At 38.0% G+C, this 18,849-nt stretch overlaps 1 protein-coding gene across 5 annotated transcripts in view; it reads right to left on the bottom strand.

The window, feature by feature from the left end:
* PDE10A (phosphodiesterase 10A) overlaps positions 1-18,849 on the bottom strand; it is a 369,406-nt gene that overhangs the window by 104,778 nt on the left and 245,779 nt on the right. For all 5 annotated transcript variants that reach the window (XM_061471384.1, XM_061471382.1, XM_061471381.1 and 2 more), the window contains exon 2: positions 2,938-3,066. In XM_061471384.1, coding sequence (XP_061327368.1) covers positions 2,938-3,066 — 129 coding nt within the window. The remainder of the gene's footprint in view (positions 1-2,937; positions 3,067-18,849) is intronic.

The raw sequence follows: 18,849 nt of genomic DNA, 5'->3' as shown, positions 1-18,849 counted from the left end.
AGTTTAGTACAAATAGTGTTGTTTAGAAATGCTATGCACAACAATACAAGGCCTGGGTATGTTCTGAGCATGTATTTAATTGGTAGAATATAGTCAGGGTTCAAAAAGTGAATATCCAGATATCAGTATGAGCAACATTCCTTCCCAGTGCTGCCTTTGCAGATTTTCTCCAATACACTAAAAAAAAAAAAACAAAACCAAAAAAAAACACCCCACCACAACCACATAAAAAAAAAAAAAAGAATAAATAAAAAAATCTTATAATCCCAGGTAGATCACCATCAACTTGTCATGAGTGACTTTCAATCTAACATTTACTGTGATAACACAAGATATATCTGGTATACTCTGATGACGTATTGCATGATATTTTGGGATCTATTTATACCTTAAACATTGGAGTACTTACTGATTGCCTCCCTTTTCAACACTTTAAGCCATAAAAAAAGAAAAAAGAAAACAAAATCCATTTAAAGTAAGTATTTCAATAAATCTCAGTCACAGATAAATTTTACTTCACTTAAGTCTGAATCAGACATTTCAGCTTATGTTCATGCTAATGAAATTCAGATAAACTACCCTGGCTGCAGGCCAATTGACTTCTGGCTGAAGAGTACACACAGCTGGATGCCTGTAAATCAGGCAGGACACAATTTCTGCATACAGGTTAATTACTGTTCTGCGTCACCAATGTATAAGAGTACAGACACTAAGCCAGAGATCTCAAAACAGCATTTTGCCTGCCTGGCAACTGTCTAATAAAAAAAAACAAACAAAACCAAAAAAACCCTCATTTTCCTGTCTGTATCATATTGCATAATGTGAACATTTATAAAGTAGACTACACCAAAGCAAGAGGGATAAAGGGAAAATTACACCCCTATGGATGTAAAGAGAGATAAATGTTCACTTTAAGTCACCACAGATCCATGCTGACATCAGAAGAATCGGTTCCATCTTCTCATTTCTCACTGACACCATTACTCAGACAGTAGGATTTGTACATACATAACATGAACTGAGTACATCATCTAGTAAGTTTCTTTCTTAAAAATACTTCATTCTGACAAATAAAGATGTTTTGTTATCAGAGGTATTTTACGTAACTATAGACTTTGTCTTTCTAGAAGAAAATCACGGATAAGGCTAATCAGTATCCTTTTCATTCTACAAACTAAATGAATTTAAATTATTCTTTTTCACTTTGCAAGTGTAGTTTTAAATCTAGTTCTGCTTATTTTCATCTAGAAATCCAACACTAAGAAAGCCACATTTGCATAACTACTTTTAGTGTGATAAATATGGCCACCTTAAAGATCAATGTCAGAAAAAAGGAAGCAGCAGGGAAGGCAAAGACCCACGTCATCATAACAGATAAAAAGCTGAATGATAATGATAGCATGATTATTGCTTGACACTTTTAATCAAACAGTTCGGGGAGAGTTAGCCATAAAACAGAAGTTTAAAGTTTAATAAAGGAATGGACAAATCACACCACTGCAGCTATTCAGTGAAATTAAAACTTTAGGAAGACAGTGGTCAGCCATTACTTTGCTTTTGTAGTCGGCTCAAAAAATTTCATGAGCACTTTCACAAGAATGTGTTTTCAGGTCTCCCACTCTCTCCCTCACAAAAAGGGTAAACTTTGAGCAAATGATAATAAATTCCACTTAACAATATAAGCTTCTTGAAGCCAAAATGTTATCCAAAGCATTCATTTATTTTTAGCATCAAGATCCTTGACCCAGACTATAAACTATTTCAAACAAGCAATGACTTCTTGTAGTGATTTCAAGAATCTTAGAGAAAATTATAATTTTCACAGGAACATAGTTCTTTAAAATAAGTACTAGTTGTTTCCTGTAACATCAAAGTATTTCTTCTGTCTACTAAAAACATTGTCATGACTTACTCACTCAATTTGTAACACTATTTTTCTGATTGCATTTGTGGATTATAATGACAGACATCCTGCAGTGCTGCAGTCTGTAAACTGCAAAGAAAGTAGTAAACAAGTGGTCTATTGTTACAGAATTTTACTCTCCCATCAGGTAACCTCTTTAGTCAGCACCACCAAAAATCTGCCTCAAAATAGTCTTATTGACCCTGATCACCAATTTCTTTTTTCTGTAATTCTGCAGAAAAAACTCTGTTATATCCTAGGAAGAAGACATAGCTCCTCTATTTCAAATGAGAATTATCACCAGAACTTAAACCCCAAGAACCTTAGAAGTCAGGCACAGAGCAATGCATTCACAGAGTAAAACCAGTGTTTCTTTCATCACCTTCTTAATAATCTACTCCTTTGCATTTTACCTCTTACATTCCACGTCACTGTTAGAATTGCATGAATCTTGTATCTGCACACAATCTCACAAAATTTACAATCATCACCAACCCAGGCCAACTCATAAGGAACAGTTATCTGAGCATGTAAGTGAGGGATTATACCCAGCAGAAATACCTCGAAAATTCAACATGTCGCTTTACAACCTACGTACCAAAGTTCGTATCTAAAACTGACTTAATATGTGTTTTGAGATGGTATATCCAGTATGTTACTGAGGCTTACATTCTGCACATACTGTACAATTTAAATCCAAAACTTAACAATTTTAGATCCAAGACAACCAAATCAAGTTCTCAAAATATATGAATGTAACAGGTATTACAGGTTGGTAGAATAGTGTTTCCAACTCAAAATGGGTAAACTGAACCTCCACAATGAATACCAGTATATTGCAAAATAGAAATGCCAGAAGGCTGAAAATATTAAATAAAATTGTTAATCTATTTGGCCTTTCAAAAATTACCAGAACCTGGCATAAAAATTATAACAGCCTAGTTTTACCAAAACTAGGTTTTCCTTTTTAAAATCTAAAACCAAGAACTGAGCTGTTAAAAGCTAAATATTAACTGCAAAGAAAAAGGACTTACCTTCCTGTCTGTTATTTTTCCTTTTTAGCCATTTTTCTACAGTTTCTGCACTAACACTTTCCGAGACAAACTCATCCAGTACCTGGGGGTGAAGAGAAAGATAGGCCTTCACTTTTTCATCTGTTAAACCTGAAAGAGAGAATATTAATTGATTACATTATTGGTATGAAATTCTTCACATGAAAAAAATATCTGTATGTCAGCAACAGCCAGACAGAACAATATCCAGTTAAAAAAAGGAGCTGTCATTCAGAAAACAGTAGAAGCAGATCATATCCATGAAAGATACTCTGTACAAGAAAAGTCCTCTGCAGTAGACGTAAACACTACCTGGGAGAAACAGCCAAGAAGAAATATACTACTATGACTCTAACAGTATTTATTTCCAAGATATGCAAGATAATGTACTGGTAAAGAAACCGGGCAGAAAGATATAGAAGTGAACTGGTATTTCTCGTAGAGCATCAAATTCAATATTCTCATGGCAAGTGGCAGCAAAAGCAACAAAAACTCTTATGCAACACTGAAATCAAGTGCAACGTTTAAGTATTGGAGTTACTTAAGTAACTTTAGAAATATAAACTTTCACATGCATGCCCTCTGTTGCCTTAGTAATTGAGTTATCAAGATAAAAGTAACTGTAGATTAAAGGCCTTTACAATATCTACAATAAAAAGAAAACTCCAGTATAAATTTTGGAAAAAGAAGCAAGATTCAAAATCTCAGATCATAACACTCCCTAAAAAAATTCCAAAAATTCGTACAGTTACAATCTGATCATAGAATAGCTAGTGTTGGAAAGGACCTTAATATCATCTAGCTCCAACCCCCCCCACCATAGGCAGGGATGTTGCCCAAGGCTCTGTCCAGCTTTGCCTTGAATACTGCCAGGGATGGGGCAGCCACAACCTGTTCCTTGGGCAATCTGTTCCAGGGCCTCACCACTCTCACACTAAAGAGCTTCTTCCTTGTATCTAACCTGAACTTACCTTGTTTAAGTCGGAAGCCATCACTCCTTGTCCTATCGCTACAGTCCCTGATAAGGAGTCCCTCTCCTGCGTCCTTGTAGGCCCCTTCAGATATCATACTCCTCACAAATACCCTGAACAAAACTACTGGCCACAGGGAAGTGAACACAAGAGCGCCAAGGCTTTCAGGAGACAGGAATGAAGCACACCTGTCCTGTGGAACAAAGCTCCAGGCTGCCACAGAGGGACCAGGTATCTGAGTACAAAAGCCTTAATGAGATCTGAGGGGAAAAGGGATAACACCGCTGTAATGACTAAATACACCTTCTCCTCTTGTGTTGTGTATATAAACGTGATTGTAAATCCTCTACAGAAAGCAGCATAGGTTCAGCAGAAGAGAAACTTCCTTCTGAATAACCCTGACCTCTTTTAGATAGTATTTGTGCTATAAAATCAGTTTTCCTAGTTTATGCTTCATGCAGTATCAGAACATGCTGAAAACAGCAATGGTGTAATTTAAAAGCTAGTCAATGACTGTATCCTTTAAAATGTCTTACAAATGTTTATTATGAAAGCCTTCAGGAAGCAATACCAGAACACAAGCCAACAACTCCCACCTGCAGAGGCCAACCACATATGCCATTCTCCCCACACCAGCTCCACTACATCATTCCCACCACATCAGCCCCCACCAGCTCAAACCTGTTCTAATATATTCTTTCTCTTAATCCACATAGGCAGCAGCTCCTGGTGGATATTATAGCCTTAAATAACAATTTTCCCACTTACAGGCAAGAATCTCCAAATCTGGATAACTGACTTAAAAGAGCTAAGTGAGCATCCTGATTTTCATTAGTAAAGATGGAAAGTTTCTCCCTAAATTGGTAAGAGCAGGAGATAATCAGTAAGCAGGGCAAAAACAAACAAATCCCCACTACTTTGATTGTCTAACCTTAGGTGATATTTTGTAAACTTAAATCATACGGCATCTATAAAAAAGTACATGCGCCACACGAACAGAAAAGATTTTTCACCCAATACAGGTATCACATCACATACGGAAAACTCAAGACTAATTAATATAACTTTGCTCAACTAAGAAAAAGTCTAATTTCATACCTACAGAAACTGAAAAGAAAACGTGTTTGGAGAGTCATTCATAAAGAACATACTGTTTCGAAGATTTACTAAACCATCAGAAAGTCATTAAAATGTATCTGCATTTTAAGTTCTGCATGAAGAAAAGATCAATACAGGTTGGTCACACAATGCCTGCTACTTCCAGACTGTCTTTAGATTGTAAACACACACTTTTTCTTTCCATAAAGAAACTAGGAATTAAAAAGCTAGTAAAATCAGCAACTGAAATTCTGCAGGGGTTGATCTGTGTTCTCAGTGAAAATAGTTTTAACTTTCCTATGTATGCAGTCTGCATTCTTTGACTTCAATCTACGTATTTCCTGGACTCAAACCTTTATGGGTTGTGTGTTTTGTAATAACGCACATCAAAATTCAATGAAATGACAATCTGAAGTAAGACTTCTATTTCCATGTCATGAGTTTAATTTCCATTCCACACATCCTGCAATTTCAGCAACTTGAGGATGAAAACTCTGCTTTAACATTATACAGTCATAGAATCATAGACTAGTTAAGGTGGAAAGGACCTTAAGATCATCTAGTTCCAACCCCCCTGCCATGGGCAGGGACACCTCACACTAAACCATGCCACCCAAGGCCTCGCCCAACCCAGCCTTGAACACCGCCAGGGATGGAGCATTCACAACCTCCCTGGGCAACCCATTCCCGTGCCTCACCATCCTCACAGGAAAGAATTTCTTTGTTCTATCCAACCTAAACTTCCCCTGTTTAAGTTTGAACCCATTACCCCTTGTCCTATCACTACAGTCTCTAATGAAGAGTCCCTCCCCAGCATCCCTATAGGCTGCCTTCAGATACTGGAAGGCTGCTATGAGGTCTCCACGCAGCCTTCTCTTCTCCAGGCTCAACAGCCCCAACTTTCTCAGCCTATCTTTATACGGGAGGTGCTCCAGTCCCCTCATCATCCTCGTGGCCCTCCTCCGGACTTGTTCCAACAGTTCCATGTCCTTTTTATGTTGAGGACACCAGAACTGCACACAATACTCCAAGTGAGGTCTCACAAGAGCAGAGTAGAGGGGCAGGATCACCTCCTTCGACCTGCTGGTCACGCTCCTTTTGATGCAGCCCAGGATACGGTTGGCTTTCTGGGTTGCAAGTACCCACTGAAGCCAGCTCATGTTCAGTTTCTATCGACCAACACCCCCAAGTCCTTCTCCGCAGGTCTGCTCTGAACCTCTTCTCTGCCCAACCTGTAGCTGTGCCTGGGATTGCTCCGACCCAGGTGTAGGACCTTGTACTTGGCATGGTTAAACTTCATGAGGCTGGCATCAGCTCACCTTGCAAGTGTGTCAAGGTCCCTCTGGATGACACTCCTTTCCTCCAGCGTATCAAACAAACCACACAGCTTGGTGTCACCAGCAAACTTGCTGAGGGTGCACTCAATCCCACTGTCCATGTCAGCGACAAAGATGTTGAACTAGACTGGTCCCAACACCGATCCCAAGGATCGGGAAAAGTGATTCATGGGAGCTGATATATGAAACCCTACAACAGTCTTTAAGTTACCCTCCTTTATTTCATTAAATCTAGATGTGCAGGTGTGCTTTTTTAATGCCAAATCTGCAGATGGAAGCAAGCAGGACAGGACTTACAACTATATTTGCACAGTTGAAAAGGAATAACTTCTACATATTTTCTACATAGATTAAGGCAGAGTCATCCATTCTTCCAAGTGCTAGTCTACTGTGTTGAAAAATACAACCATAGACACAAACCCCACAACCAAACCCAGCAAGAACCTATCAAAAATTCACAAAATTTAATGTTAAGAAATAGTGCCATTATTAGAAAGCAGCCTTTTGAAGAAGCTTAAACACTTTGTGGCTTACATATATTAAGGCAAAAGTGGAAATAGAGCTTTTCAAGAAATGCTGGGGTTTATGCAAGTGTTTCACCTTACTATCTTTTTGTTTATTTCATTTATTATAGGCTTGGATGATATAAAATAGGCAAAATTCAATCCAAAACAGAGGGCAGAAGACATCCTGTGCCCCTAACAGCACCCAACAGGGAACTCCTTGATTAGTAAAAGGCATTTTACTGCCAGAGAGAACCACCCTTCTGGCAGGACACTCTTTCTGGGATGTTCAGCATAGGAAGCATGAATCAAATAATACAAAAGAAACAATCATATTTACTTACAGTATTTCTATAAACTGATGCATTGGTGTACTCTACCAAATAAACAATAGCCCTTTTTTTCCATGCTGCATATGCCTGAGGCTTAAGCTTTTAATCTGATTTGGCATAGCTCATGCCAGTCTACCAAAATTTTGGGTTTGTATTTTATGGTTGGAGTTTGGGTTTCTTTGGTGGTGGTGTTTGTGGTTTTTTTTTTCTTTTAAATAACTCCTTGGCTTTCAGTAGATAGAGCATGTATGACAGTGTTTTGGAGGGGTCTGCGTTTGGGTTTTTTTCCCTACAGATACTCCAGGAAACAGTTTCTTTTTCCCTGAAATTAATAGAAGAATTAGATACAGTTAAAGACAAAATTATGTGTGGATTTCTCCCTCTTCTTATTTTAGTAAACCAACTACATAAAATACAAATATTTTTACTAAATACCACAATCCAGTAATTCCAACATAAACTAGAAACCCAACCATTTGTGATAGTCTGTTTCAACAAATAACTAACTTTTCAGCGGTCCTGTGATTGAAAACAGGTTTCATTTCACTCAGGGTAAAGAAGAAAAAAGCCTTTGTCTGAAGATAATTTAGCAAGTTTAGTAGAGCTGCTTGAAGACAAATAGTTACTCGTGTAGTTTACGAACCACCACAGTGTATCAGGACTAGACCACTGGTGCTTCAAAAGCATAACTACGCAGACTGTTCTTGTTGGTACTTAAACTAAAAGCCAAACAAAACCAAAAACCCCAGCACCACCACCACCTTCCAACATATCTCTGTTTCTGTGTGTCATTCAAAGCCAGTGTGAGTATTGCAGGCTGCCTGATTTAATGACTGCCTGTCCTGCTCAAGCCTGGATTCCCCTTTTGATCTACTGGTAAAGGTTTGGTTTCAAGAACTCCAACATTTCATTAGTGATAACATCAGCAGAATCTTTTAAGAGATCAACTGAATTCACAAGCAATCTCCCACTGCCCAGTGTAAGTAAGCAAACAGCTTCATAAGTCACAAAAACCCTGTAGCACAAAAATTAATAATTACTCATACTAAAAATACTAATACTCAGAAAATTAGGGATTGCTGTTGCAGCTGAGCATACTGTGCAAGCACATAATTTTGCATGTACTGGCACAAATATTTTTCAAGAAGCCTCAAATGAGTGATGACAGGATTCAAAGGAAATGTATCTTTGAACAACCAATAAAGAATAAAGTGTAACAGTGACACAGCTTATAGAATAGTAAGACTGATGTAATAAATGCGTTCATATTCACTCTGTTGATTACCACAATCCTCATAATGTCTATGTTAGGGTTTAGGAGAGACAGAAACTGTAAACACTGTCACAGCCCTTACATGCTGCTGTCTTCTTTAGATGGAAGCAAAACACACTTTGGAAAATAACTTAGTATCAACACTTCATTAAAAAAAAAAAAAAAAAAAGAGAGTATAAATCACTGTTAGTTCTATCTTAATGGGAAAACTGCTTTTTGAGAGATGTGACAAAGTATACCAAACTCAGCATCTTAGAAACTCACTTTACTGGTTTAAATTGTAATGACACTGCAAGGCAACACTGTGGGCTTGTCTACACCAGTAAATCGAGTATGTCTAGGTTTGTTCACTGACCTGAAACCCGGTGGCTCACAATTTCCTCCACCCTTATTGTTGAGCTCTCTTGACCTCCGACTATAAAAATGAAGAAAAACTGGAAAAGGAACACATGCTGACTGCCTGCTGCGAACCACTCCTGGCCCTCTCCTACTGCAGAGCAACTTCCTGGACTTGCCTGGAACATCCCAAGCTGGCTTTGGCCAATGCCCTGACAAGAACCATTCTGACAATTCAACAGTATAGCTAAAAAAACTAATTCAGTACATAAGAATGCTGCTTCACACTGCTTATTTACTATCCTAGATATAGCATAACTGAATTCAAAAATAAACTAAGACACAAAACCTCCTTCAAACATCAATTATCAGTAATTATTCCTCGCCTTTGGGCCTGTCTCCAACAGCATTCTTTTTCACAGGAAAAAAAAAAAAAAGGCAAAAAATCACTTGAAAGTTATATTTTTGATTTCAGATTTTTTGGTGCCTAAAATATTTAAAACATTTCTTAGATATTAGATAACCTGTGTAGTACTGAATCAATTAATGGCTCCACTCCCTGACTCTTAATCCATGTCATACTGCACTCTCCTCTGAGAATAGCTTCACTGAGCTCAGTATAAAGCAGAACTGACTGTCAATGAGCTGAAAAGAATTGAAGCCTAGAGCTATGTTTAAAAATCTGCTCCATTTAGCAACATGAGTCAGTCACATCATTAGCAATTCTTGTAATTTTTTCATTAGTGTTGTGGTATTTGGCTTTTTTTCTCAAACCATTATAGCTTAATCAAATCTCATGATTAGGCAAGAATTTTAGTTTTCACCTAAAGTTTCTGGTTCCCAGGCTGGGGGCACAGGGGGAAGCAAAGGAGAATGGATAAAAATTCATGAGCCAGCCTAATACTTACGGAGGCTCAGCACTGTATCCCAGAACAACTTACACTGTAAAAGACTGCAGTCATTGCTTTCCTCAAACCCCTAGAAATAGGGTTTGATGCATATAACATGCCTTTCACCCAGCTGGACAGGATCCAATGGTTTGAATACACATTGTGAGGCTATACATGGGTCAATATAAGCAATCGGATGGATTTTATGTATCAAGAAAGCTTTTCTTAAAGAGGAAAGGAAGTACCTATAAATACTAAACATTTTGTATTGGTTAACATTTAAACAATAAAACATACATTTTAAAAATAATAAGGAAAAAAACAACAAACAAACAACTGGCTTGTTTGGCTTTAATAAGCAACTCTTCCCCGAAATTAAAGGGGCCACAGAGCCAAAGCAAATATGAGCAGTCATAATCTAAGTAACAATATATTGCACCACACAGAAAATCTGCAAGTTGGAGAGGGTGGAAAGGAGGTCACGCTGACACACTCTTTACAGATAAGGTATTATCTGAAACAGAAAACAACCTTACCTCAAATACAAGTGAAAAAAATGTATAATAGTAAAATCAATTTCCTCATCTGGCATACCAAAATGATGGGATGTGGCACACATCCTCAAAATCAGCACTAGAAAATTAATACCATATTTGTACAAAAAAAAAAAAAACAAAAACTTAAAAATATCTGAAAGTAATCCAGAAGAGCTAATTTGAACACAACTTTGCCCATGTTCTCCTTTATTTAAAGCTGTCTGGCCCCATCTCTTTCTTATACAAGTACCACCTCTCTGTATCTTTCTACAAATAGTATAAATTATATTTGTAGTTATTTGCAAAAGCATTCAAGGCATGTGTGTACATTGCTTCATTTGGATTAAGCATTAATCCCATTAAATCAATCCCTCCTTTGTTCAGAGCATCAGGATTCAAAATCACAGGCACAGTCAGTTTTGGAATATCCTTTTCAAGTCAGACTTTTTATCTTAATCCATTTAAGTACACAGGAATGTAATGCAACCAAGTGCCCAAACTCTGTGAATCCTGGCGTTACTGGTGCGTCAAAAAGCATAATCACTAATGAGAAGCAATCAGAATGGTCAAACCTCTTGTTGATTTTTCTTTTCTTGAAAAAAATCAGTTCATAGCCTCATCCATGAGCAGCTCCATTCATGTTTTTTGTCCCTCCTCCTCCAACTCCCACCACCATTGCTAAAGGAAAAGCAATACACAGCTCCAGCGCTCACAGTATTAGCAGTGAGAAACAATAGTGCGGTACACAAAAATACTATACTGTTGTGATTTGGGTATTTAAAAGGGGAATATAATAAATTTTATCATTATCATTTCAAATCTTCATATAAAGATGACTGTTTAACTGTGCCAGCTTCCAGATACTGCATAAAACTGCAGGCTCTATATATATTTACATCACAGCTTCACCCACAATCAGGTGCAGTCACCCATGCAGCAGCTACAGTACAGCAGCCCAAAGAACACAATGCAACATTTCAGACAGGATGCCAGCAGCACCGCTTCAGTTTCAGAAAGAGAAATACCAGCTCAGCCAAACAGCGATGGAATGTGTTCATACAGAAAGAACACCAATAACCACCTCTTCTTATACCTTGCAATTCAAACTCGTTATTCCTGATGGAAAAGCCATAGATGTATCTTTGCACCTGAACATGCCAGATGAGCAAGATGTGGACATAAGCACCTTTAGTTTCCACCACCTTCCACAGTGTTTTCTGATATTACCAGCCTCTTGCAAGCTTGAACCCTAGACATCTACAGATACTCAGCAGGTTATGTCTCCCAAAATCCAGGGCTCAAGAACTGCAAGGTACTGGCACCTCTGAGCACTGCTTCAGTATTAAGTTAAAAAGCAAAAAGCCATATAAGAGTGTTGATGAAATCAGTTCACATTAGGTGATGAAATCAGTTCACATTAGGTGATAGCCTACACTCTTTCCATAGGAAATACATATACGCTTAATGGGGTGAATGTATTCCTAATCTGAATAATCATTTTTCACAGGGTATCAAAAACACACTTCAAATTGTCTGAATGGCATAATGCTGGGCAGTATGTATAGTGTTACACTCTAATACTATCCATCATTTTATGCATGGGGCTTTTTAAATCTGACTTCCTTTCCTGGTTTGAGAGTAGCTTCCCTCCAGTTCTCATTAGTATACTGCAGTACACACATTGAGGGGTCTGTATAAAGCTTTGCTCCCCTTCCAAGTGCACGATGGGACCAAATTTGGGAAATTACTGAACACTTTGCAAAAAACTAACAGAAGGAATATAGATATGCTTTAGGACTTGCAAACTTCATGAAATTAATTTCAAGTCTTTGCTTGAGGAAAAAGTTTTGTATCATCGTAAGGTTACTGGTAAAAATAATCATCAACATAAAAATCAAGCAAGTGAAAATGTATTTGTAAGTGAAAGTACAAACACATGAGGAATGTCTCAGCATGATTTACGGTTATTTGCTCTTTTTATTCTTTTGTGCAACACATATAGCCAGGGTACCTTGTCTCCTGCCCAAAACATACCTGACCAGCACTACTCAACTCAATGGTGACAAGTACTAAAAAACAGTTCATTTATAACTCATTAGAAAAAAATCTCAAGACACTCGGGACTTGCACATACATAATCTCTGGGAAGATCATACGCAGCTGTAAAAGAATTACTTAAAATCTAACAATTAGACAAGGTAAGAATACCTTAACTCTTCCCTTGAGTACAGGTGTTGGTACAAAGTTCTTGATTTATGATTCTCCAGTAATACTTTCTGGCTGATGTAATGTCTTCCTCCCACCTGACACCTGATCCTGGAGTAGCTCCCTTTTTGAGTAAACTCTTTTGCCTACAGTAGTCCTATTGTCTTTAATTACCAAAGTTCTACTGCTGATTTGTTTCTTCAAATGAGCTCCCATGAATGAAGTTCTGTAAATCCTTTGTAACTTACTTACCAGTAAAAACATAGTGTTGTTCACTAAAATGCTACTTAACTTATTAAACAAGATCCAGTATGATGAAACTTCCTTTGAAGGATACTACATGCCTGTGCTAAGTCTTGCTGTTATTTCACTAAATAGGAAACAGATAATGTTCTTCCTTCTGCAAGAAGTATCCCACTTAACACTTCTATTAGTAGACATGTTAGGACAGTTTCCCAGGGCACAAGACTCTTCTTAAATAACTTCACACAGTCAACACACTACTTGCCAACAAGACCAGACACCTGAGTGTTCTCTACTTTGGTACTATTAGGACTGTATCTGGAGCACCACAGATGGAGATTTATCATTCTTTTCTAATCCCCTCCAACCTTACAATCATAGAAGGCTTGAAGAAAAATACAATCAACATCCTTTACAAAATGAGAAGATGTAAACCTCAGAGAATTCTGTCACTAAAAAACCTCTATTAGGAGGAAATCTAATGACCACATCCAGAAAGTTTTCATCTGGTTCATGGCAAGCAAGCTCTTCAAAAACAAACCACGCCAGTCCAGCATTTTTATAGACATCACGGTTAAAATACAACAGAGAAATATACACATCAGTATAAAAGATGGATTTCACAGATTCTGTAACTGTACTATGCACAAGCCTGCTCAGTTGTTGAGTGGAAGACTTCAGAGAGGATGCAAGGAGCAGGCTTCAAGGTGCTATTCTTATCTGATCCAAAGCTCAGCCACGATACTTTTTAGTTCATTTCTTTTAAGACAGACAGAAATTACTGCCGAGAGCCTGGACTACTGATTAACATGAAGAGTATCATCTGTTAGCTGTACATTAAGCCTATGGAAGCTGAACTGGTGCATATCTTTCTTTAAAGGACACTTTATTTTAAATAAAAGACTTGAGTTAGCACATTTCTCAGTTAATCTTTTCAAATTACTAATGGATACTAAATGGGTGTATTAATAAAAAATAAAAATCACATAAAAAAACCATCATATTCTAAGTCCAGTATCAACAATTTTTTTTTTCATTTCAGCTTCCAGCATTTTTTTTTTTTTTTGTATTTTAACTATTAGCTGAAGAGTTCACCATTAAAGATGATTTCTTTGTGAAGGTACCACCAGCCCAAATGAGTACCATCTATCCCCTTTACAAAGTGGAATAGGCTCACTTTTCTATATTCTAACATTGTATTCTTTCCACACTTCACAATTCCTCCGATGTAACTCCAGCTGTTCATACGTACTAGCTTACAGCAGTTTCAGAAGAGTCTCTAACCTAACCCTAGCACCTTGACCAAATTCCAACACTTGCAAGTAGAAAAAAAGTTTTACAAAAGAAAAGCTTCCAGAAGTCTCCAAATACCAGTTTTTGTGACAGAGATTATGTCTTTATCACTTGAATGTTAGAGTGTGCAACATAGTTTCCCTTCAACCCAACCAGAATGCTACAGCAGATGTTGTGGCAGTAAAGCTGAGATCTGAAAAGTCGTTACCACAAAATCTGTTACCAAAAGTTGTTACCATAATTAACCTTGGAAACTGCTTTTTTACCTTACATTAGGAATTACCATAAAATATAGATACAAAGATGCCTCGCTATACAAAATTCAACTTTGACTGACATTTCAATAAACAAAACCCAAACTATTTAATTCTTTTGTGGGGAAAAGAAAGCCTACCTTCAGACTAATTAAGCACTGAAACTAAAGCACTGACTCCATAAAACCGTCAGAAAAGTTAGACAATCCAAATTTTTTTAAAACACAATAAAAGAAGAGAATTATTTTCTTTTTCTGCTCTTTTTTTATAAATGAACACAAGAAAGATGATGTTTCAGGGATGCTTTCTCTGCTCAATTTTATGGTGATGGATGTAACGGTATCTCCATGTCAGTAAAACGTGGCCTAGGAAAAGCAGTATAATTTGAGATATTTCAGTGAGCATGCCGCTGAAGTAAAAGGAATTTGAAGTGATAATTAAATACTGTGTTACATACACTTGTATATTACAAACAAGGACACATTGTGCAACCCTTACTTGCACTGGTGAACAGTTTTAGGAGTTGTCCTATTGACGTCAATGAGACTACTTACGTTGGTAAGAGCTCACTAACATGGGAAGAGTTGTGCAATGAAGGCCCAAACACAATTCATTCCACACGTTGTTTCAAGCTTTGTTCCTCAACCACAAGTTTTTCCCTAATAGTGTTAATATTATTTTGTTAATGTTAGCATTCAGAAAAATGTGAGAAAATACTTGTTCAACTGTCCACAGACAGTATTTCAGCCCAATACCAAACCAGAGGCACACAAGAATCCACCACCAGCTCAAGCTACAGCAGGTTGCTCATGGTCCTGTCCCATCAACTTTTGAGTATCTCCAAGGGCGGAGACTCCACACCCTCTAAGCTGCCTGTGTCAGGGTTCAATTACCCGCACAATGGAAAAAGTGTTTCAACTTGTGCCCACTGCCTTTTCTCCTGTTGCAGAACACCACCAAGAAGAGCCTGGTGCCATTTATTTTACTGTCCTCTCTATAAGGTAGCATACACATGGATAAGATCTCCCTGAGACTGTTTTGTTCTAGGCTGATCAGTCCCAGTACCAATCATAGCCTTTCACTAGACTCAGTGTACTATATTCATGTCTCTTTTGTACTAAAGAACACAAAACTGCACTCAGCACTCCATACATGCCTCACCAGGGCTGTGTAGAGGGGCAGGATCACCCTTCTCAACCTGCTGGAATACTCTTTCTAATGCAGCCTGGGTTACTGGTGGCTGCCTTTGCAGTGATGGCATGCTGCTTGTGCAGGTTAAATAGAAAGTAACTACAGGACGCAATGCTATAGGGATTCCTGCTTCCTAGCAGGTGAAAAAAATGGAAATATATCCACTGACTTCGATGCTGGCACCACAGACTAAAAAACGACATATGGGGTTGGCTGCTTTTCCACAAGCTCTTACTGGTGTGGCAACCCTCTACTTATGCGATATCATTTGGCAAAACATCTTCCGTCAATACTATTTTAGACAAGAATTCAAATAATCTAAATAATCTATTTGTTACTATTTTAAACTATTTTTCTCGTTGGCAACCACAATAAAACAAAGACGCAGTGTTTCAGTTGGGCCCTTAGTTTTTATTATAAAGCTTAAGCAAATGTCACAGAATTAAATGCTAGTTTCAAAAATTAAATATGAGCAGCTGCATCTTTTCCCAGTCCTCCTCCCTCTCATCATCTCCCCACCCTCTTTTGTTTGTTTTGGAGACAGTGTAACTCACTAATGTGTTCACCTCCAGAAAGCATCCTTATAAAAAACAAAAAAAAAAAAGCGGGGAGGGAGAGAGGGAGAAGAGCTGGGAAGAACAGAAGTGAAAACAGGAGAGATTGAAACTGAAAACTTGTGTTTGTATTGGACTTGGGAAACACCTTACAAAAAAATAGAAAAAAAACTCATCAGTCTACCTTCCCGAGTTCACAGGATGCATGTTCTGCATTGTGCCTTTGCTATGATGATTTATACAAATTTTTCACAGACAAGGACAATAAAGTACTCAACCAGAAAAAAAAAAAAAAATAAATCTGGAAGAATCGTTTCATCTTTCAATGTAATTCAGCTTTGTAATAACCTGGTTTTATCTAAAGCCTTCTTGAACTTGGCCACTGGCTACATTCAGAAAACACTTTAAAACTATAGACGTCCAGATAAGACAGACACTCTAATACAGGAAATTAAGGCACATTTCCACAAGACAGGTCACAAATTTTCACTTTAGTGTGTTACAGTCCTGGGGGCTAACATTCTGATTTCTGTCCATCGTGCTGACTGAACGGAACAGTTCCTATGAGAATGTAATAGGCCCATTACAATACTTTATCATGACAAAAGAAAAATTCTAAAGGCATCCCTAAAATAGCACATAAACAGACTGATCCACCCTCAAAACTATCAATTTAAAAGCTGTATCACAGAATATCCAATAGGAAAAGTAAGCTAAAGAACTTCAAAAATTTGAAATCAGACAAAATAAAGAGATTTGACATACAGGTAATTTTCAACATTTTTAAAACTCCTTCAGATTCACTCCAGGAAAGCCTCCAAGACTGAAAACTTCTGTAGGCTGGAGAATATAAACTTTAATACAATTTAACTGACAGTGACATGAACGATCTAGACTAAAAACAGTGTACCCAAGATACCTAAAAAGTGACTTCCTGTTGTACTGCAACAAAAACGGCACCAGGAGGTCTCTCAAGGATATTGTGTCAATGATAAGAGCAGTCAAAAATGACCATTTCTCCTTTAGTATCACTGTCACAGTATTAGCTATTGGCTTAGTAATTTTGTGAAGAGCAGTTTGGGGGACTTAATAGTGCTGCCACTGTTCAAATTACTTCATGAGCTATGAACATACCTGATGGTCAAACATCTGAGTCCCCTGGCATGTCTTCCCAGCAAATCCTGTAATTCTTATGTTCAAATGCCAGTGACACACATATTGTAACTTCACTGCAAGATATCTTACCACGGTAAGGTCAGTAAACACAACATATTTTCATAATTAAGTGTGCTTAGTAGGAGAGCAGCTGAGGAAATCTTAATCCTGACGTATTTTTAAGGAGGGGTGGAGGGTGGGCAAGGCAGAGTGTAGTGAAGGGAACAAAGAAAGAAGCAAGCAAAGGACTAATGAAAAAAATCCATCAACTCCAAGGTTTTAGGCATGGTTGTCTTCTCTTGTAATAGGCAGGCTCAAGAAATACTGGTTATATTACCAGCAGAAAAAGGTCACAGAGCTCCACAACCATTCTTTCAATATACATAAATGGGCAGAGTGAATCTAGGAGAAAGCACAAAGAGAAGAAGGAAGCAAACTTGAGGGGCATGAAGATGAACAAAGGTCGGAAAGAGTACAAAGACTGTACTCAGGCGCTAAGGGAATGAAGCTTCTGTGTGCATAGGTATCACACAGAACTGGAATAAGGAAGCAAAACAGTTCAAAATTAAACAGGGAGGAGAAAACAAACAAACAAATTAAAAAAAAAGCCACAAAACAAATAAAAAATACTAACTTAGCAGCTTTTGCCACAATCCAGTTCTCCTGTCTAACTCCATGATCCCTTACGTCATCACAAAAGTGAGCACTGTGAGGGTGGGAATAGGCAGCTCGGGTTGAAGGAAGGTAGAATCGTATTATTAATCTCTGCTGATTTACAATGATTGTGAAATACAGCCCAAAACCCTGGAAGAATGAAAGCACACCAAGAGGCCACGTATCTATAATGTGAAAGTATGTGACATTCAGAAAAGATCAAGTAACACATTTTTTTGATCCAATAAACAAATAACTTGCACCACAACTCTTTATGCATCTATTTTATGAAGACACTACCAAAAAATGCCAAAAAATTACCGGATGCCTCCTGCACACAGACATGGGCTGTTCAGCCTTTCTAGATGACAAAAAAAAAACAATCAGATGCAGGATAAAAAGGGTTTTCTGAAAATTTGCTCATTGTACAACACTGTCTTACCTATTGCACATTGTTTCCATGTCAACAATTACACCAGCAAGTTATTTTAGTCTATGTAGTCTACTCTACGGAGTTTCTCTGAAACCTTTTTATATAACCCTCCAGTAGCAGGAACACCTGTGGAGAAGGTAGAATGTGTAGCATTGTTACCCTCCACAGCCAAAGCTATTTGAACCAGCAATTTGCAGAACCCTGCCGACTGCCGTAACCAGCGCACAGGGAGAAGCCCTAGTTGGAGCAAAGGAAGAAGGTAAGTTCTTGAAGCAGGCTGCAGTTCTTTGAGATGCTGAGAAGTGACAAAGCCAGAAGCAGAGTAAACAACAGCATTCCACCCCAGGGACCGCAGCATATGGCTGGCAGATGGGGGTACCCCCTGGTCCTGGTTTGTTGTCCTAAAGCTATTTCTGGTCCCCATTCAGTGACTTTTTAACTGTACAATACTCATAAAAGGTAGCAATACAGTTTTTTTTTGCTTTGTTTCAAGTAAGTCTCCCAGAACAACTCACATCCATGCTGCATGCACACAGTTTTTATTGAGCCTTTACTTTAAACGTGTACCAGGAAGTGCTACTAGACTGCTGCATCAAAGGACTATGCTTTCCACTTCCCTAAAAGAAATGTAATGCC

Source organism: Pezoporus flaviventris, unplaced genomic scaffold, assembly GCF_033815535.1.
Source record: "Pezoporus flaviventris isolate CSIRO_AGI_PZ_B2104156 unplaced genomic scaffold, CSIRO_AGI_Pfla_v1 ptg000066l, whole genome shotgun sequence".
In the NCBI taxonomy this organism is placed as follows: domain Eukaryota; kingdom Metazoa; phylum Chordata; class Aves; order Psittaciformes; family Psittacidae; genus Pezoporus; species Pezoporus flaviventris.
Note: the sequence above shows the minus strand (reverse complement) of the source record. Positions and strands in the feature narration are given on the sequence as shown.